This window comes from Xenopus tropicalis, chromosome 5 (genome assembly GCF_000004195.4).
Source record: "Xenopus tropicalis strain Nigerian chromosome 5, UCB_Xtro_10.0, whole genome shotgun sequence".
Taxonomy (NCBI): Eukaryota; Metazoa; Chordata; class Amphibia; order Anura; family Pipidae; genus Xenopus; species Xenopus tropicalis.
The window spans coordinates 142,987,923-143,010,526 of NC_030681.2; the positions used below are offsets into that span (position 1 = coordinate 142,987,923).

General features: G+C 38.9%; 2 protein-coding genes and 1 long non-coding RNA gene across 3 annotated transcripts; 2 read left to right on the forward strand and 1 right to left on the reverse strand.

Moving 5' to 3' along the window:
* Positions 1 to 946: 946 nt before the first annotated feature.
* Positions 947 to 6,127, reverse strand: ttc32 (tetratricopeptide repeat domain 32). The gene is given in 6 exon segments (NM_001045750.1): positions 947 to 1,876; positions 2,241 to 2,609; positions 3,365 to 3,531; positions 3,883 to 3,990; positions 5,356 to 5,402; positions 6,059 to 6,127. Coding segments are annotated over 3 exon segments (426 nt in total). The 5' UTR covers position 3,990; positions 5,356 to 5,402; positions 6,059 to 6,127; the 3' UTR covers positions 947 to 1,876; positions 2,241 to 2,457.
* A 5,704-nt stretch (positions 6,128 to 11,831) lies between these two features.
* Positions 11,832 to 14,716, forward strand: LOC105948521. Its single transcript, XR_001171940.3, has 2 exons — positions 11,832 to 12,094; positions 13,826 to 14,716. It is a non-coding gene; the product is annotated as an uncharacterized LOC105948521 (long non-coding RNA).
* Positions 12,101 to 14,716, forward strand: LOC101731904. The gene has a single exon (XM_012971314.3). It carries the CDS (start codon positions 12,163 to 12,165, stop codon positions 13,723 to 13,725), a length of 1,563 nt encoding a protein of 520 aa, XP_012826768.1. The 5' UTR covers positions 12,101 to 12,162; the 3' UTR covers positions 13,726 to 14,716.
* Positions 14,717 to 22,604: the final 7,888 nt, after the last annotated feature.

The window sequence follows — 22,604 nt, forward strand, 5'->3', positions numbered from 1 at the left end:
ATGTTGGTGATCTGATTTAAATTCTATCCATTCTGCCACTAATGTCAGGCTTATAGCTCCCTGCAGGTTCTGTTTCATGCTTGTTATAATGCTATGCCAAAATGGCTCCAGCGAGGGATACCTGGTGCATGAAGCAATGCTTTCCCATATCAAGAACAGCTTTTAGATTACAGTTAATAGCCAAGTCGATTTGCTAGCATTACAATTCCACCCTGAAATGATTCTCGCAGACAACCTGTCAGGCTGAAACACCGCGTTCCGCACAAATATGCTGAGAAGCACGCGGAACAATTTTCCTGGATCATACTGCCTTCTTTTTGCCCTTTCTAAATAGGGTACAAAAGACTTCCATCGTCTGTAGAGTTTATTATGCCAAGCAAGTCCATAAATCAGATGGCAAAGCTGGACGGTTTCATCACTTTGGATGTGGAACCGGGACAAGGACTTTTGGGTACAATCAATAAGAATAACCCTCTAAGTTAACCTTAAATAGATTCCACTTGATTTAGGCAAGAACCCATGAAGCAGTTCAATCGACCATGATAGTTCTCTGCTATCGCGGGCAACAAACTGCTCTGAAAAGGCTTTCCACCGGCAATAATAGGAGTCACTGGTGGAAAGCCCTTTGCATCAATTTGTTTTCCGAAGTTGTGCTGCAGGAGGAAACTTTGTGCGACTTTGCATTACTGAAGCGATGCAAAGGGATTTCCACCGGTGACTCCTATTGTTGCCGGTGGAAAGCCATTTCAGAGCGGTTAGTTTCCCATGGTAGCAAAGATCTATTACGGGCAACTGAACTGCTCCGTGGGTTCTTAGCCTTACAGATTGTTAACAACTAAATCTAAAAATGGATGGAAATCCTTCACCCAATGAGGCACTTTGCAGTGACTGAGTGAGCCAACAGGAGGCTATCAGTAGTATAGTAACACAAAGAATAGGCAGCATCTTACATAAACACATTTATTTAGTGCAAAAATAATCACATTTATCGAAAAGCACTCTATGGTCCCTGAGTTCTTCCCATGGGCCCAGTGGCATGAAATGCTGCTCTGTTTGCGCAGGACCGGAGTTAGAGAAGGCAGCAGAGGTATGTGCCTAGGGTCATAGTGGCCAACCACCGCTGTTCCCTAGATATGTGTCACTGCTGCCTACCCCTAGTTCCGGCCTTGGATTCTGGCAAATTCCAGAGGTCCTGAGAAACAATCACCATTTACTGTGCCTGTGGGTGGCTGTTTGGACCTCTTTTGAATCTTGAACCAGACCTGAATCCAGCTCTTGGCCAACACAAATACATACAAGCATTTAAACTCTGTATTAATGTTTCTCTGCAGTGAGTCTAAAGTTTAACTTTTAACACTGGGCATAAGTCACACATCCCTACACTGGGAAGCAGCAACCAATAAACAATGAAGGCAGAGGTGTCTACTGGAGGTGAAAGAAGAGAAATAATATATTTGATTGGCTGCTAAGGATTACTGTACATATAATAATACTATATATAAATATATATATTTATGTAGGGAGTCCCTTATTTTACAAAGCTGGAAGTGGTAATCCTGGTGTGGGGAGTCAGGCCCCACTGGGCCAAACATATTCCACTAATCTAGGGCCAGAAAAGGAAGCAGTGAAGGCTGAAGTAGTATTAGGGCTGCAGAACATGAGAATTAGAGGAGCAACCCTAATAAAGCATAATCCTATAGGTTAATCTAGATATGGGGAGTTAGCTGTGGAAGCGGCCATGATTGCTCTGATGAGGTAACACATTGACAGGCCCTGCTGAAATAAAAGCACTGTCCACAGGCCAAAAATGGATGGAATCTTACTGCATCGACTTCTGCACAGAATTCCTCTGAGACACAGGAGTGCACGTGATTTAAGGTGGCCATACACGAGCAGATCCGCTCGCTTGGCGATGTCGCCAAGCGAGCGGATCTTCCCCCGATATCCCCACCTACGGGTGGGCGATATCGGGGACCATTTAGGTAAAAAAAATAATAATCCGATCGTTATGTGAGCGGCAATGGGGCAGTCGGATCGGGGACCGCATCAACGAGCCGATGCGGTCCCCGATCCGACCAGATTTTCTAACCTGGCCGATCGAGATCTGGCCAATTTCAGGCCAGATATCGGTCGGCCAGGCCGCTCTGCTCTCCCCATACACGGGCCGATTAGCTGCCGAATCGGTCCAAGGGACCGATATCGGCAGCTATAGTCGGCCCGTGTATGGCCACCTTTACTCAGGAAGAGAAACCATTGTGTTGTTGATTATATCTGTAATTAATTAGTCCATAATTGTGTCCATTTAATTGTCACTTTATCCATACTCCAGACAATGCAGACGCCTCTCTGCACCTGATTGTTCTGTTGGAATTTTTCTGATTAAAACAAGATTCTAACACATTGGCATCAGGCAGAATCAAGCAGAACCAGCGGGGGGGGGGGGTGTTCCCTTGAACATTATACTGCACAGTCTTTGGAAAGGTCGGCCATCCTCCTCGTCTTCTCTTCTTTGTCCAGAAGACTTTGCTGCAAACTTATCTGCGCATCCTTGAACTCTGGATTTAATGCCAGCACCTTCTGAAAATCCTTAACGGCTTCATCAAAATAACCTATTGTGAGCACATACAGTGAGTGATGCACACAGTCCAAATACAGGGTGGGATTTCCAAACTTCTAAAAGCCCCTACCTCACTAACATAACAGGGACACTGGGCATTAAGAGATTTAAGAGATAATAGATTTCGGTTTAGAAACATGTAAATACGCATTTTGGTGGCCAAATCCACTCCATGTCCCTGCATCCAGGCTCCAGGTGCTGCATAGGGAAAGGCTGTTGCCAGTGTAGGGGCTGATTCTCGGGCTGTGTTTATCCATAGGCCATGAATTAGCCCCACCTGGAATTAGCCTTTAATTCATACTTATATTAGTCCATATTAATGTGTGGTGTAGTGATATAAGTATAGCCATATAACTCCCCCCCCCCTCCCATTTCATTACCAAAAAAATGTATCCTATTTAGAAGCACAATTTACTCTAATATTATTTGACTTTGCACAAAATGTTCACTGCTAATATGAATGCAAATTTAGTGCCATTTGCTGTTCAATTCAGCAGTTAGCAGTTTTATCCCCACCTGTACAAAATAGCAGGAGGCACTTGTGTTGCACATTAATGATATTAGCAAGAAACAACTGCTAATATCATGAACTCTAAAAAAAAAATAAAAAATAAATGTAAAATGCTGAGCAATTCTACATTAAGTTATATAAATGGATATCAATCCTATATAAAAACACACATACATATTGGAAAGAATGAAGCCAGATAATGTGCAGAAAGAGACATATTCTCAAGCAGCACCCACCTAAGCGATACTTAATTAACCCTCTGTTGTAATATGCCACTTCAAAGCTCGGCTTGATTCGTATGGCCTCTGTGTAGTCATCCATGGCCTCGTAGAAGTCAACTCGGAAATATTTGATTTGGCCCCTATTATTGAAAGCAACGGCAAGGTCCTCAGGGCTGCACTGGCTAAAAGTAATGGAAGATTGAGAGAAACAGAAGGCATAATTACAAAGATAAAGCCTTTGAAAAGTATTTTTTCTTTTACATTTACAGCCACATTGACTTAGTGAGAGCTGTGGTCCCATGGGTTTGACATTCAGGCTTGGACTTTACAGAAATGGCCGTAGATAAGGGTGGTGCAACAGCAAAGACTAGCAATAGAAAGCAGGAATCAGTTGCTGAGGCCTACAGAACCAGTTTCAGGCTACATAATGCAGGCCTAATGAAAGTGATAGGTCAGGATCACCAGAAAAAGGCCGTCATTTGTTAGTGAAAAAGGACAAGAGACCCTGCTGATAGCGCTGTTGGTACTCTTACCCCCCCTGCCGACAGCTTTCAATCACTCGTTCATACAGCTCTTCTGCAGCTTCCAACTGCCTTCCCTCCAGTTTAGCATTAGCAGCCTTAAGCAGAGCACTCTCCATTCTGAGAATAAAAGGAAAACCGTCAGTCACCTGACTGTCCCTATTAACAAGAAAAGGAAACCAAGCAAATATAAAACAAAACAAAGTGAATAAATTAAGACAAAAAGCACGGTGTAGGAAAGACTGGCTGGCAGATGGACCATTACAGAAACATCAATCTTTGCCACAATCATTCTATTTTTTATCATTAATACACAGATATTACTGTTCATTCGAGCCAAACTGACTGAAATGTTCAAAGCTACCAGATCTATGTTGCTGGGTGGTTCCACTGGCCCAAAGCATTTTTATGGCAGTTTACCCCACAAGCATTTCATGACAATGTGGCCCACAAGCTTTTCATAACTGACGCAATAAAAACCCTTCTGCCTCAGGTATACACACTTTTTAGTTTTTCCTCTCAAGATGGTTGTGATGTATGTAACGTGAGGAGTCACGTCATAATCTTGAGATGTGGCAAGGACTCTGGAGGAAACAGCTGTGGCGTTTAGCTTTGGGGTTATGGCACTGTGCAGGGGCCCAGTAGGTTCAATTAGCCTAAAGGTGGCCATACAGGGGCAGATTTCAGCTGCCTATTTGGGTGCTTAAGACCGACTCAGCAGCTTATCTGCCCTCTGACAGGCCTCCCCGACTCACATCTGGCCAAAAATTGGGCAGATGTGTATTGGACAGGCTTGATATTTTGTCGGATTGTGGATCCCATTGGTTCATTGATGCGGTTCTCACTCTGACTTTTCCTATTCTCTTCATTGCAATGCAATCACTTGGTCCTAGAGCCAAACCATCACATTAGCACGATATCGCCAACCCTAGGTGGGCATACTGTGGGAAAGATTTGCTCATTTGGCAACCTTAAGACTTCTGGGAAGACTGAGAATCAAATGCTACTGGGCTGATCTCCAGGAGAGAGATAGGCAATTCTGTCAGGTCCATAGATTAATGCAAATAGGAGGGGGGTTCCTGCTAAAATGGTAGGGTTTCTGCATGTTGGCAGTTTTGTCCTCAGATTGGGCAATTTATTAAATGCTCAGGTGGTTTTCAAAGTACAAACCAAGGTATAGACTTGGGCTAAGGCAGGTTTATACCTAGTATACCTGGCCTGCCTCTCCCAGTGCATGTTGGGTAATGTAGTTTTTATTCAACATGTGACATTACAATAGCTGTCTGCACTACAACCTGCTTCCTGCTGCGTTTGGTATGTGACTGTACTACTTACTACTACTTTACTTTTCAAAGTGAAATCGGGGGACACTACTTAAAGTGGTGGCGCGTAGATTTATTGGCCACACCCTCACAATGCCACTCCCCATTTCCCTGTGCACACCCCTAAATTCTTACACGCTTCAATACTTGAAAAAGGTCTTACCTGTCACCTGTGAGTCTTCTGTAACTTTTAGTATGGTAAGGAAGGCACTGAATATTGAAAACAATAACGTTAGCTAGCTGGGATACATCAATATATATACAGTATATGAAAGAAGAGTCCATTCAATTAAAGTAATGCCTTTTTCAGTTTTTATTCACTAACGTTTGACAGCAATAGCTGCAATACTTAACATGAATATAAGGGAAAACAGTATCTGACAATTTCACATTTTAAATGCTTAAAGAAGCTGAACCTGAAGATACTCAGCATCAGGAAACAGTTCAAATACACAAGTTATTTTGCTGCCTGGCCCTGGAGCCTGGATAAATAATCACATTTTAAATGCTTAAGGGATTAACAGTTTAAATACACAGGTTTTGCGGCTGAGGTAGACCAAAGCACTTATATACAGCGCTTTATAAATAAAGATATACATACATACATACATATACCATGTAGTCTAGCCCTAGGCTCCGTTCTTTCCCCACACCCCCCTCCCTGTGCAGCTTTGTAACCTGAACTGTTCAGGCTCCGTTCTCCTTCCTCTTCCTCACAGGGCACCATACCCCCCTGCTTGTGCCTTCTCAACTGCTTTTGTCGTAAAGGAGGCATTTTATATAACATTTATCTTCAGTTAAACTATTCATCCTCCCTTTAAAATGTGTAATGATGCAGAAAAAATGACATCTTGAAAGCATTTTACCTCCTAAAACTGTCATTATACCAGAGCTGCACACACAACCATCCAGTTCAGTGTCTAAGCTGCAATGAGAGGTGGGCGTGACTCTTCATTCTCCACACAGGAAGTGGTCACAGCACTGATTGACAGGCTGAACTTAGCAGTAGCAGGGAGACCCCTCCCAATTCCCTCCCCCTGTCTCCCTCTGTTCCCTGGCTGTATCATTCTGCTGTTGGTGCTGGCAGATCAATAAGCTCAAACAGTGCTTAGGGAAGGGGGATAACACACAAATAAACAATGGCTACTAAACACAGGCATCGAGCAGCAGGGAGATTGTGTTTATACTTAAGTTTTAGTTAGCATTTTACCAGATTATCAGCCTTTTTATTAACCTATAAAGGCAGTGCTGTCCAACTTCTGTGGTACCGAGGGCCAGATTATTTTTTTTTACTGAGGCAGTCTCAAACTGTAATGATGCAGAAGCAGAAAAATAACATATATTGCAACATCTGAGGGGACAACTAATTTGATAAATGAACATTAGATCAGTTTTTCTACATCTTCCTCATCTGACACAATTAATAAACGGTGGGAACATGAAACCTCAGGAAATAGGCCACAGAACTTGCACTCAGGGAAGACAAAAACATTTCTATGCAACCTAACACCAACCAACAAGCTAGATCTTGCCATTTAAGTTCAAAGTGTATTAGCTCAAAGCACGAGGCCATGCACAGTTGGACTAAGTAAGAGTTTATACAGAGCTTGCACACAACATGCCGTAACCTTGCAGGAATTTACACAGTGACTCAGTAAGATGGTGGACTCTGACTGAGTTCAGGTCTTTGTGACCTTGGACAGTTTATTTTATCTATTTGTGTGGAAAAAAAACCCTAGGTACTTGTACAGGTATTGTTATCCAGAATGTTTGGGACCAAGGGTATTCCAGATAAGGGGTCTTTCCATAATTTGGATTTCCATACCTTAAGTCTGCTAAAAAATCAATAAAACATTAATTAAACCCAACAGGATTGTTTTGCATCCAATAAGGATTATTTATATCTTAGTTGGGATCAATTACAGGTACTGTTTTATTATTACAGAGAAAAGGGAATCATTTAACCATTAAATAAACCCAATAGGGCTGTTCTGCCCCCAATTAGGGGTAATTATATCTTAGTTGGGATCAAGTACAGGTACTGTTTTATTATTACAGAGAAAAGGGAATCATTTAACCATTAAATAAACCCAATAGGGCTGTTCTGCCCCCAATAAGGGGTAATTATATCTTAGTTGGGATCATGTACAGGTACTGTTTTATTATTACAGAGAAAAAAGAATAATTTAAACATTAAATAAAACAAATAGGGCTGTTCTGCCCCCAATAAGGGGTAATTATATCTTAGTTGGGATCAAGTACAGGTACTGTTTTATTATTACAGAGAAAAGGGAATCATTTAACCATGAAATAAACCCAATAGGGCTGTTCTGCCCCCAATAAGGGGTAATTATATCTTAGTTGGGATCAATTACAAGGTACTGTTTTATTATTACAGAGAAAAAGGAAATCAGTTTTAAAATTCTAAATTATTTGATTAAAATGGAGTCTATAGTAGATGGCCTTTCTGTAATTCGGAGCTTTCTGAATAATTCGACCGTTTAGCCCCAGGGCCAAATGACCGAATTAGCCTAAATTCGCCCGATATCGCCCACCCGTAAGTGGGGATATTGGCAGAAGATCCGCTCGCTTGGCGACATCCCCAAGCAAGCAGATCTTAATGTGTATAGCAACCTTAAGTTTTGACATGGTCATTTTTAGCAGGTCCCAAGTATTTTGACATAAGAGGCTCAGTCACATCCACACAGTGTAATTTCAAGCTGAATCACCATGAGGTTATGTTGGTAATTTTAACCAACCAGAACCTTATTATAGAACAAGACTCTGAGACAAGGTTCTCAGCATAACTGATGCTTTATTCATTAATCAAACACAGAGTCATAGGGAAGCTTTCAGCAACACAGAACAGTAACATGAAATGTGTCACTAACGGCTTCCAATGAGACCCTGAAAGTCTTAGCCTTTTATAGAGGATGACATACCTTATCTAAAAAGTATATGATGCACCTTTTACAACTGTCTGTGTGCTCTGTGGTTCCAGCTGTGCAAATAGCAAAGTGCATGTAGGGTCTTAGCTAGTCAGCACTATCATGTCAGGCCTTTGTGATTTTATAAGATGGTATATTTGACTTTTATATTCTACTTTATACCTTGCATATATATTATATTTATATACTTTATCTCCTACCTCACCTGCCTTGGGTTGTCTTTATAGGGGACACTGGGGGATTTTATGTGTCCCTTTATACAGAACTTACCCGTCATAAGTGAGTGTCTCAACATCCCCTCTTAAGCTGTGAAACAGCTTACATTATCATATGGATTGGGAACCCCCGGAGACAAAGGAGCATATAGAAATTAGGTGTGGTATATCAACAAAACATAAGCAATTCAAAGTTAGATGTCAGGGTAAGGACATTCTGACAATGGTGACTAGCTTTATCAAGATAGGGGCAGCAACACTAGGGTCTTAAGTCCTGCCCCGATACCTTTTTATCAGCTTATCCACAGAGACCCACAGAAGTTATAAATTCTCTTTTACCTAGACTTCATATAAGTATAATTTCAATCATATTTCATGACAATTCTACAGTCCTCCCTTTAACTATGTTATAAAACTCAAATTATTTCCTAACTATGGGATGGGGTACAGTGATTTATAATACAAAATAACATTCTTATGAGTAAATACAGAAAAATGACAAGGGCAATAATTACCAGTATTGGCTTAAAAAGGTTTCCAATAAAATTACTTAACCAATTTCCCACATTACCCAGCCACTTGAAAGGATTAAAGCCTTCTTTAGCAATGTCACGGGCTTGTTGTTGCAATTCCAAAACTTTAGCCATGTGTGTTTCTACAAAGGACTCTGAGTCATCAATGTAGGTACAACATTCCTCTCCTACTAAGACACAGACTCCCCCTTGTTCAGCCAGTAAATAATCCAGAGCCATACGGTTCTGGAGGGCTACTTTGCGTATTTGGGCAATTTCTGCATTCATAGCTATGATGGAAACATCAGTATTATTTATCATTTTATCCATGACAGAGGCATAGGTATTAAGACGTTTCATCATTTCAATGCCCCAACCTGTCCATGAGGGAGATAGAGACCATATCATGTCACCCTTAGTAAAAAGGTCCCTTTTATGCAATTTTAGGTTGAGGACTATTGATTTGTGAGTATCAATTTAGTTGTTTTCTAATTCTAACAGCAGGAACTACCTTACCTATAGTACATCTACCCTCTGCTCCAATAGGGAGCCATGCATATGCTCTTTTACCACAAATGAAGTAAGTACCCTGGGGAAGAATCATTGGAAAATATGTACCCTGCATCATGACTTGGCGGGCTAGGAACTTAATATTATAATAGGCGGGACCATCCATATAATCCAAATCCCATTCAATACTATTATTGGCCCATGAGTAGCAGGGTTCTATTGCTAAAAGGTTTGTTATTTGTTTTGTTTCAGTACAATGAGCATAGATATTGAGTGCTTCATAATGAGTTGGGACTTGAGTAATATTTAAATCAGTAGAATTGCATGTTGTTTCCCCAACTAGTACTTTAGGAACAAAGACAGTTACTCTTAATAGTTACATGGTTCTGTCTGTGGAATACGGTAAAACATACTGAAGGATGGCGGACTATTCCAGCTAAAACAAGAGCTTGAGGTTGCTTCATTATATCATTCCCATTTTTCCCGGATTCCCTGAATCTAGATAAATTAAAACCAATATTAGAAAAATCTACTACATAACCAGCTTCAATATCAGTCCATGAGAAAGGAACTCCAACCATTGGGATACCAAGGCTATGAATAGGGATGTGAGAACAAACCCAGCAGTCACTTTGGTTTTCAGCTGTAGCAGTTGTCTTATGAAGTTTTAAGAGTTCGTTATCAGCCCACAAGGCTGTTGTTGGGATTGGGCAAAAAGTAAAGAAGCCACGTGTAGAGATTGTAAACAGTCCTCCAATTGCATCCATATGAATGTCCATTCAATAGAGTAGTAGCAGGCAAAAGTTTGTTTAGTGTCGAAAGGACCAGCATTCATTGGAAGATTTCAACTGTGGGTAAAGTTTCATTTATGGATCAGACCATCAACCTGTAATACAAAGGAAAGAAGTGATAACAACAGGTGCCCTAAAAAGATTAATCTTCATTACTTGGTGGGCTACCTAAATTTTTTCAATGTACTAGTGGGGCTGTTAGTGTTTACTTGGCAAACAGCAAAACCAGAATGCACTTCTGTTTAGGAACCATAAAGATTATTACATATGGTAAATCAGTAACAGGAACTTTTCCCTTGATGGGCTGTTATTCTAGCAGCTCATTTAGTAAATAGCTATGGTTCTCAGTTAAGAACAATAGTAAATCTTTTAGAATATCAAAGGGATTAGTAGGTATCATACCTTTGAAAAAATGTGACTTCATATTAGCACAGCTGTGCATTGTCCTACACATGCAGACACAAAATGTAATGTGATGCTTTTCAATAATGCTGGCACGTTATGTGAGGTATATATGAGGACACTAGGGGCAGTAACATGAGCACACAATTTTTCAATGTCTGTAGCACAGGCACAAATATTGCATTCACATGAAGTGAAGGCTTGTTCATTAGGTGAAAAGATGCTAGAGAAATGTCCCACTATACACCCCTCTTGTTGGGTTGCAACTGCAGTCTAGCATTACTCATTGCAAAAGACATACTGTATAATTCAATAGATTCACATTTGTTAGGGAGATGAAGATGTGGAGTGTGCAATATGTCAGACATATAGAGTAAAACTTCTGTTTCAGAGGTCAGAGAGAGTAACAGGAGTTGTAGCAGAAAGATACAGTAAGTTGTCTGTGGTTTCCCTATTAAAGCCACAAACCCACAGTGCAGATAGACTGTTCATGCAGACACAGCCCAGGGTGGAGAGTAGATAAACTAAAATAGAAGCAGCAAACCACATTTCTCCTGTAACTGTTTTGAGAATTACCAGGTGTAGTAATATGTTTGGGGACTGTGCATACTCACCTGCAAGTGTATGAAATTAGTATCATTTAATTATATGAATGTACATAGTGCACAAGATATCTGTATAGATTTAAACAATGAGTCAGTCAGATGTTAATTAAGTTGCTTAAGTTGGGATTGCTTTGAAGTGCCTTTGTGTTGGTTACCTTGGGATTTATTATAGGGGGGGTGATCAACACCAAGATATCACAGGAAGCCAACTGGAGGGTCTTTTGCATTTCAAAGTTGAATTGTGTGTACAGTTGTTTATGGTGAGACGGCTCCTTATGGGAACTACCCGACTAACAAACACAATAAGATTCTGATACCTGATTATCTTGTCAGTGAGATTCTAAGAGTATAACTAAGGAAACTCTGATACTCACATAGTTGGACAGTAACGTAGAAACACACACAAAGATAGAGAGGTTAGGTTAGAGAGAAGTCCTGAAGGCTGATCCCTATAGAACAGATCCTGTGGGCATATTTAAAGGAACTCTGTATCATTTGCTGTCTCTGGGCTGGATAATCGAAATAAATTAGCTTCATCTCTGGAAAAGAACCGTGGTTGTTTCCTTTTACCTGGCTGTGGTAAATATTGGAATATCCAGTATATTTGTAATAATATACTACATCTACACTATACACAACATTTTGGTGCCGTGACCCGGATACGAACCGGGGTTGCTGCGGATTGATTGAAAATCGCAACATTTTGGTGCCGTGACTCGGATTGATTTAATATATCACAACATTTTGGTGCCGTGACCCGGATTGATTTAATATATCGCAACATTTTGGTGCCGTGACTAGTGACCAGAAGAAGCGTGGAAGATTTGTGACCCAAGAGTCTGCAGTGAAGCCCTGGAAGGAAGTGTGGAACCCTAGGACGGTGGTCTGGAAATCTGTGACTGTGAACCTAAAAGGGTTGGTAAGAATACTGTTTTTTTTTTATTATATATATAATTTATTTTAAGTTAGCACTCTTTTATATATACAATGGCTTTAGTCAGTGGTAATAGCACTAAGGGAGAAATGGTCAGCACCTGGTTGGTTAGTTATATTAAAAATCATGGGGGACCATATGAAATCCCTCAAGAATGTAAAAATTCATGGGATTTAATGAAAGATTTTATAGCTGACAGTGTTTTTAATAAGAAGACTAAGGAAGCAAAACGCAAAGGACTTATCATACAGGGATTGGTCTCCTGCTGTTTAAAAATGGCAGAAATTATTAAACAAAAGGAGACTGATATCACAGAACAGGCAGATAAGTATACGACTTTACTGAGAGAGTCAAATGAAAAGATCTCAGAGTTAAGGTTACATGCCATAACCACTGGGGAGGCATTGCTTGAGAAGGCCAATCTATGTGACCACTTAACCAGTGTAAATGACGAATTGTCAGTAAAATTACAGGATGTAGAAAAGGAGCTGGAGGAGCATAAACATGCAATAAATATTGCTTTTGATAAGGTTGGGAATAATTCTGACCAATCTTGTGAAAACAATATTTCTAAATTTAACACAGAAATTAAAGGACATAAACAACTGTACCCTTGGAATGAATTAGATCAAGCATGTAGTTTCCCAGCAGCCCCTGTTGTCACTACAACTGTATTAAATACTGACAATACAGGGGAGGTACAGCTCATCTCAAAACAATTAAAGCCTCAAGAGATGGATGCAATAGTTAGAGAGATTGGGCAGGTACCAAGATATGATATCAACAGATTCATGAAGTGGTTCTGTGAGTTGCAAAGGGTCAGAGAGACGTATAATTTGAATCCTGAGGATGTAGATAGAGTGTTACAGAGAGTAGTTGGAAATGGTTTATGGGTAAGGATTGTACAGAACTGTGGACAGCAGCGCAGGACAAGGGATGTGTTAAAGGAAATACTTAGAGCATTGTATGGTATCACATCAAATGTGTCTTTGTCCGGTAAATTAAAGCAAATGAAGCAGGAATGTCCTTATGAATTATCACATAGAATAGCCACAGTAATGGAACAAATTCTAATTGATAATCCAGGATTTGAACATGGCGGTTTAATTCATAGGGTCATGTTGTTAGAAGCTTTAGAGGAGGATGTCAGGGAAGGAATATTATCTATCACTCCTGATCCTACGGATCTAAAAGACATTCTGTTGAGGGCAGATAATTTGTGGCGAAAGAAGAATAAGGAGGAAAGTTTTGTAGTGGATGCTGCTAGAATTTTTAGAGTAGAGGGACAGCAGAGAAAGGAGTGTGTTGATTTTAAAGGGCCTAGGCAAGGGAAAATATTCTCCAATTCAGAAAGCCAGAAAGGAAAATATGAATCTAGATGGCAGAATAGACAAAACAATCAAAGAGATTGCAAATCTAGAACTTGGATACCCTTTCCCCAACTAAAAAGGGAACATGAAAAACTTAAATTTGAATATGATAAGATCAGGGCTGAAAGGGATCTTTTAAAACAACAAGTTTCTTTACTGGAAACAGAACTTTCCAAATTAAGGCGTGCCCCTCTTACACATTCTGGTGTTAAAGACCATGGGGGAGGAACTTTAATAGAATTCTAAACCCATACATGCCACTTAAATGTTCAATTGCACTTTCCTTTAATTTATCTCGAGACAATGTAATTTATGTAGAATATATGAATTAATATTTTTCTCTAAGTTTTATCTTCCAGGAAAAGATCTTCAAGCAGAAGGATAAATGTGTCTGAATTTTTTTTGGTCATGTTAAACTTGTTTTTTTTTTTTTTTCTTCATCTCACACTTAAGCAGCTTTTCAAATTTTTTTAATGACAGTAAAACATTGGTAGATGAGACCTAAAGGTTCCAAGTGGGGGTGTGAAGGAATTTGCATGACACAGAGGGAGAGGTGTTGGATGTTGACACCACAGAAGTTTTTTGACTGGATGCAGTAGTGCAATGGGCTGGATACTGTTTGATGTCAAAATATATTCTTCAGGCTTCTTCTATAACTAATGTTCTCCCACAAATGTAATAGATCAATGGGATTTTTAAAGAAAAAAAAATGAATGAACTGTTCTGATGTTTGTCAGTGTCTAAATCAGTGCAGGAGTCTTAAGTGGGAAGATGGAAATGCAATGAAAAGAACTCATTAACATACAAACAGGACATTATTTACAAAGTTTCAGGACTTGAATGTCTACTTTTAATTAAGTAACATCCACCTTGTTATTATTCAGTGTTTTGTTTTATTCAGTGTCTTTCTGTATATGTTTATACTTTTCAATGTAAAAAAAAAAAAAAAAAAAAAATCCAGAGAAAGTGCAAATATTTTAGTGTTGCTATACATATCTGTCTAGAGATGCTAAACAAGGGCTCATATTTAGCATGTAGTCCATAGGGGGTGTTGGAAGCTAAATGTACAGACATGGGTGGATTTATAAAGAACACATATACTCAGAATATTGATGTTTTGGCTGCATATTTGCAGGGATATATCCGTTAATATTCTGACTAGATCAGGTAAGGGTGATATTGTGTCCAAAGCTAGAGTTTGTGGCTAAATGTGGGTTTTCTGAGAAAGAAAAAAAAAGATCAGACTGTAAGAAGACCACGAGCTACAGATCCATCCAACACCAGCACCAATACCAGATCCTGTGTACTCAGTCAACTGCTACATTGAACTAAAGAGAACCAAACGCTTGGAGGAAAAACCCCAGATGCTGCAAGAACTTAATGTGTTGTGTACTGGGTAGGGAAGTGGGGGAGTGATGGGAGTGGCAAGGAATCCTGCCTGGATCACAAAGACCCTAACCCTGGAAAGAATGAAGTTTGTGGACAGAAATGTTTCACAGTCTGTTTAATGACTGGATTTAATTCTCTGCAAAGACTAAGTACAACTTAGTAAGTACAACTAAGTAAGCAGGTGAATATTTCTGACTGGTGACTGAAAATATCTACTGATGACTGGAAAGGAAATGATCGACTCATTCAGTGTTGCAACTAATCCTGTATATACCCACCAAAACCTGCCACTTGCAATAGATTTGGATACTTATTCATCCTAAATGGGGAAAAAAGAGCTGGAGAAGTGATATGTAACCAGTTCTATTAGCATTTCTAGAAAATTCAAGAGCCTTGGTTTAGCATTCTCTATAACACAATTACAAACTATCATGTTATACAGTTATATAAAAAAAAAAAAAGAATGTTTTAATGTGTTGTGGATCAATTCTGAGCAGAACTGATCCAAGTGGGGGAGTGTAGTAATATGTTTGGGGACTGTGCATACTCACCTGCAAGTGTATGAAATTAGTATCATTTAATTATATGAATGTACATAGTGCACAAGATATCTGTATAGATTTAAACAATGAGTCAGTCAGATGTTAATTAAGTTGCTTAAGTTGGGATTGCTTTGAAGTGCCTTTGTGTTGGTTACCTTGGGATTTATTATAGGGGGGTGATCAACACCAAGATATCACAGGAAGCCAACTGGAGGGTCTTTTGCATTTCAAAGTTGAATTGTGTGTACAGTTGTTTATGGTGAGACGGCTCCTTATGGGAACTACCCGACTAACAAACACAATAAGATTCTGATACCTGATTATCTTGTCAGTGAGATTCTAAGAGTATAACTAAGGAAACTCTGATACTCACATAGTTGGACAGTAACGTAGAAACACACACAAAGATAGAGAGGTTAGGTTAGAGAGAAGTCCTGAAGGCTGATCCCTATAGAACAGATCCTGTGGGCATATTTAAAGGAACTCTGTATCATTTGCTGTCTCTGGGCTGGATAATCGAAATAAATTAGCTTCATCTCTGGAAAAGAACCGTGGTTGTTTCCTTTTACCTGGCTGTGGTAAATATTGGAATATCCAGTATATTTGTAATAATATACTACATCTACACTATACACAACACCAGGGTTCCTTTTAATGAGGTTATTATACCTGGTCTGAGCATTTGTAACAAAGAAATTGGGAACAGATTTGGTCATCTTAAGGCTGCCTTATAAATCTGCCCAAAAGCCTTCATTAGAAGGGCAATGTGGATAAAACTCTCTGTAAAGTGGAGGGACTCAGTGCTTCTACACCCCATAGGGTGGAGGAACCTTGTACCTCCTGTGGAATTCTGGAATTTTAGAACCAGGAGACCCAATTTGGTCTTGTACTGGGGTGCTCAGGGCCTGATTTAATTTCCCTTGAGTATCCATATTAAGGACAGAATATAGCTTACTTAAAGCAGGAGCTGAATCTGAGTCAGCTGATAGGAATAAACCATGACTATAAGTAAGAGGTAAAATAATCACTTTAGAATTGGCATAATTTTGCCAAATATTATAATACACAACATGCAAGTCAAGATCTTTCCCTTTACACTTATCTTTACTCTGTTTTAATAAACTACTAAGGTCTCTAGAGTCCATGCTACCATTTTCTGGCCAGGAAAAGGCGGCATCTTTCTCTTTACCCCATTTAACCCATTTCTTATGATATTTAATGAGACCTTTATCATTTAAGGGGTTTTGATTACATATTTCTTCCAGCATAGCTGGTAAAGGTTTGGGTCTAAACCTATGGAACATGTTGTCTACGTAGACAGTAATCCCAAATATCCAGAAGAAAAATGATAATTAGTCCTGTTAGACAAATGCCAAAAACGAGTATGTTTGGATACAAGAAAAATATAGAGACTGACATATGATAATATCCTTTATCTATGTGAAGTGTCAGTGTTAGGCTTTCTAAACTTTAACCAATACAAAATGTAAAGGATATTACCATGAGAATCAGACAGACACAGAAAGACAGAATGTTAGGGTTAGTTAACAGAGTTGACAAAAACGACATATAACATATATACTCACCAAGAGTCTTCTGCAGGATTCCATTTAACATATATACTCACCAAGAGTCTTCTGCAGGATTCCATTTAACATATATACTCACCAAGAGTCTTCTGCAGGATTGCATTTAACATATATACTCACCAAGAGTCTTCTGCAGGATTCCATTTAACATATATACTCACCAAGAGTCTTCTGCAGGATTCCATTTAACATATATACTCACCAAGAGTCTTCTGCAGGATTTCATTTAACATATATACTCACCAAGAGTCTTCTGCAGGATTCCATTTAACATATATACTCACCGAGTCTTCTGCAGGATTCCATTTAACATATATACTCGTCACAGAGTCTTCTGCAGGTTCACTTACTTCTGTTCCTTCGATTGTCCAGCAATCGGCTTACCATCACGTCGGGACAGTCACCAAATAATGTTGGTAATTTTAACCAACCAGAACCTTATTATAGAACAAGACTCTGAGACAAGGTTCTCAGCATAACTGATGCTTTATTCATTAATCAAACACAGAGTCTAAGGGCTCTGGCACACGGGGGAGATTAGTCGCCCGCGATAAAACTCCCTGTTCGCGGGCGACTAATCTCCCCGAGTTGCCTACCCCTGCCATCCCACCGGCGAACATGTAAGTCGCCGGCGGGATGGCAGACGCGGCGGGATGGCAGGGGTAGGCAACTCGGGGAGATTAGTCGCAAAGTGCATGTAGGGTCTTAGCTAGTCAGCACTATCATGTCTGACCTTTGTGATTTTATAAGATGGTATATTTGACTTTTATATTCTACTTTATACCTTGCATATATATTATATTTATATACTTTATCTCCTACCTCACCTGCCCCTGGGTTGTCTTTTTAGACACTGGGGGATTTTATGTGTCCCTTTATACAGAACTTACCCGTCATAAGTGAGTGTCTCAACAGTTACTCCTTTACTTACATATTATAGATAACATCATCTTTTATCACTCCTGTATTAATAATATTTCTAAAAGATTAAGATTTTAGTGTTTTATGGTAAAGACAACGAAAAAAAAAATTAGTTAGCCTATGGGCTATTTTTTGTGTTTGATATGCTTTTTCTTTGAATAAACAAAATGTTCTAACTGTGCCACATTATTTTCTGGTCCAGTTTGTGCCAGCTGTTTCCACTATTTAATAATATTTTTAAAAAATCCTTTACAGGAATTAGGTTTCCAAAGGGGTCACTGATCCACAGGAGCCAAAAACTGCTCTGTAAGGCTACAATTGTAATAAAATTACAAATATGTTTCTGACATTTAAATAATATTAGTGATTTAATATAAAATAATGAAACTGTGATTAATCACACTGGGCAATAAAAAAGTTATTAAGGCAAAATACCCTAAAATAGTTTATTCTGTGTATCCTGTGAGTATACAAAAACACCAAAAAATGAGGAGGCCCATTTATCAACATTCTAATTTTTAGTGGTTTTTGAAACCACAAACAAACTCATTTTCTCTAAAACTACAATTAGAGCACTTATATTTGCCTATTTGTGTCTGTAAGTTACCCTCCCATATAGATTGTAAGCTCTACGGGGCAGGGACCTTCATCCTCTTGTGTCTTTGACTTATTTATTTATTGCAACTGTATTTATCTGTATTTATTGTTATACTTTGTATTTATCTATTATTATCTTAATAACCCCGTTTGTATTAATGTATTCTACTGTACAGCGCTGCGTACATAAGTAGCACTTTATAAATAAAGATATAAATACATACATACATACAAACAATTATTGTCTCTAACAACTTGTTTTATTTGTTTAAAATTATAGCCTCCCAAAGCAATCATTTTTTTAGCAGCTGGGTCGGGGACCTTAATTTAAAAGTGGAAAAGTCAGAAAAGAAAAGCTATAACGAGTGAAGACCAATTAAAAAGTTGCTAAGACATTCTATAACATTCGAAACGTCAACCTGAAGTTGAGCCAGCCCTTTAAGCTTTCAGTGACTGCATATGCCCCCCCCCCTTCAGTTTGCCCTGATAAGTTACATGCAAATGTTTACATCAGTGGTTCTCAACCTGTGGGTCGGGACCCCTTTCGTGGTCGAATGACCCTTTCACAGGGGTCGCCTAAGACCATCAGAAAACACATATTTCTGATGGTCTTAGGAATAATTTTATAGTTGGGGGTCACCACAACATGAGGAACTGTATTAAAGGGTCATGGCATTAGGAAGGTTGAGTACCACTGGGTTACATTGATAGTAGGCAACCCTGGAACTACTGCAGCCTGGGCCTGAAAGTCATTCCAGGGTTACTCTAGCTTGTTGCTTTTATTGACCCAACTGATGTTCTGAAGGTAGTTAAACGTGCTAAATGTGTTAATTATGCCACACACATTGGCATGTTATGCCATTCACACTATATAACTGCATTTTGTGAAATTTCCTAAGGACACTACTGTCTATACTGGAAAAAAAAACGTCATGTTTTTCAAAACACGACTGTGTTTAAAAGTACCCACTGCATATTGCACTTAGATCATAAATTAATTAAGTACTTGTACAGGTATGGGACCCGTTATCCAGAATGCTCGGGACCGAGTGGTTTTCCGGATAAGGGGTCTTTCCATAATTCGGATCTTCTACCTTAAGTCTGCTAAAAACATTATTTAAACAGTAATTAAACCCAAAAGGATTGTTTTGGCTCCAATAAGGGGTAACTATATCTTAGTTGGGATCAAGTACAGGTACTGTTTTATTATTACAGAGAAAAGGGAATCATTTAACCATTAAATAAACCCAATAGGGCTGTTCTGCCCCCAATAAGGGGTAATTATATCTTAGTTGGGATCAAGTACAGGTACTGTTTTATTATAACAGAGAAAAGGGAATCATTTAACCATAAAATAAACCCAATAGGACTGTTCTGCCCCCAATAAGGGGTAATTATATCTTAGTTGGGATCAAGTACAGGTACTGTTTTATTATTACAGAGAAAAGGGAATCATTTAACCATAAAATAAACCCAATAGGGCTGTTCTGCCCCCAATAAGGGGTAATTATATCTTAGTTGGGATCAAGTACAGTTACTGTTTTATTATTACAGAGAAAAGGGAATCATTTAACCATTAAATAAACCCAATAGGGCTGTTCTGCCCTTAATAAGGGGTAATTATATCTTAGTTGGGATCAAGTACAGGTACTGTTTTATTATAACAGAGAAAAGGGAATCATTTAACCATAAAATAAACCCAATAGGACTGTTCTGCCCCCAATAAGGGGTAATTATATCTTAGTTGGGATCAAGTACAGGTACTGTTTTATTATAACAGAGAAAAGGGAATCATTTAACCATAAAATAAACCCAATAGGGCTGTTCTGCCCCCAATAAGGGGTAATTACATCTTAGTTGGGATCAAGTACAGGTACTGTTTTATTATAACAGAGAAAAGGGAATCATTTAACTATTAAATAAACCCAATAGGGCTGTTCTGCCCCAATAAGGGGTAATTATATCTTAGTTGGGATCAAGTACAGGTACTGTTTTATTATTACAGAGAAAAGGGAATCATTTAACCATTAAATAAACCCAATAGGGCTGTTCTGCCCCCAATAAGGGGTAATTATATCTTAGTTGGGATCAAGTACAGGTACTGTTTTATTATTACAGAGAAAAGGGAATCATTTAAACATTAAATAAACCCAATAGGACTGTTCTGCCCCCAATAAGGGGTAATTATATCTTAGTTGGGATCAAGTACAAGGTACTGTTTTATTATTATAGAGATAAAGGAAACCATTTTTAAAAATGTTAATTATTTGAATAAAATGGAGTCTATGGTAGGTGGCCTTTCCATAATTCAGAACTTTCTGGATAATGGGTTTTTGGATAAGGGATCCCATGCCTGTACTAGTAAAAGAATATGTAAAATGGGCATTGGGAAGTATTTATTAAAGGAGACATATCCTATAAAAAATAACAATGTACCAATGAATTATACTCCTCTAGATATAGAAGGATTGTGCTTTAAAAAGTTGTGTTTCTGACTGATTTATTGAGAAATTCCCCCAAACCCCCACTAGCCCCGCCCATCTGTTCCACTTCCTGCTGGCTGAATTCTCTGGATGAGCTGGGGAGCCGGCGGCCCTCCGTACCCTGCACTGTAGGATAGGAACCAATCAGCAGCTAGGCTGACCTGATAGGGAACTGAAGCCTGTCTGTGCTTGTGTGAGTGCAGGGCTGTGATTGGCTCTCCCCCTCCTACTGTGCTTCTGGCAGGGAACGTTAGGACACGCCCACTCTCCATTTCACACTGGACAGAGAAGTGAGAGGATCTATAGGGAGCTCCAATAAAGGGGCCATTGTTACAGATAGGGTTAATGTTTAGCCCAAAGGGAAACCAGCACCGGATATTATTCATAATTGCCTACAAAATTAGCGTTGCTCCCCATTTATCCAATATGTCTCCTTTAAGAGAGCTGACACTTTCAGGAAAATGGAATCAGATCATCTGTGTTAGTTGCAACTTTATAGAATTTCTCTATAGTTACATTCCAGACATATGGGATACACTGAGTATCAGATAAGTCAATTGGAAAATTAGAAGTTATTCTACTTCATACAGCACAAACAAAAGGAATGCTAGGCTGGGACACTGCATTATGATGTCACAATATGTTGCTATGGTAACCAGTTTAAGTCCTACTGGGTGGTTCCCTTTTTCTTCAGTCTTTCGTGAGACAGCGATAGGTACAGACGGAGACTTGTCTCTGGCTTGTACCTACTCTGCAATTAATACATTTTTTTCGTATTTTCTACATTTTCAGGTAAGTGTTGCTGCATTAGCAACCTGCTAATTATCATTAATCATTTGGTATTGATCATTAAAATAAAAAATTAGGATCACACTAGAATAGAATATGTATGAGGGGTTTGGGTAATTGTTTGAGTATGTCAATTTGAAATTAGATTTGATTTAGAGTTTGTTTGGGCAGTTGTGAGTATGCAATTGATTATAAACAGTGCTGGGCCCTGAAAAATCTGCATTTCAAGGGGGGGGGGCCTGGCCACATTGCAAAAGTTATTCAAATTGCGTGTTACGTATAAAGTTGACTTAAATCTTAAAAAGTTTAAGCAACTTCTGCAAAAACAGGCATGAATTGCCTAGAAACGTAATGTAATTTACAGAGAATCTTACGTAATTTGAGTATCAAGCAGAGCAGTGTGATGTCACAACACATCGCCATGGTAACCAGTTTAAGTCCTACTGGGTGTTGCCAGGTTCCTTCATTTTCTTTTGAAACAGCGTTAGATACAGACAGAGACTTGTCTCTGGCTTGTATCTAATCTGCAATCAATAGATTTTTTTCGTATTTTTAGATATTTAGGTAAGTGTTGCTGCCTTAGCAACCTGCTAATTATCATTTGGTATTTATCATTATAATAAAAAATTAGGATCACCCTAGAATAGGGGTTTGGGTAATTGTTTGAGTATATGACAATTTTGAAATTAGATTTGAGTTTGAGTTTGTATGGGCAGTTGTGAGTATGGGTGGTGCCAGGTTCCTTCATTTTCTCTTCAGACAGCATAAGATACAGACGGAGACTGTATCTGTAAAAGAATTTACAGACTGTATGA

Excerpts from the sequence above, each read along its gene's own strand:
- LOC101731904 (XM_012971314.3), top strand. The coding sequence starts at position 12,163 with ATGGCTTTAGTCAGTGGTAATAGCACTAAGGGAGAAATGGTCAGCACC.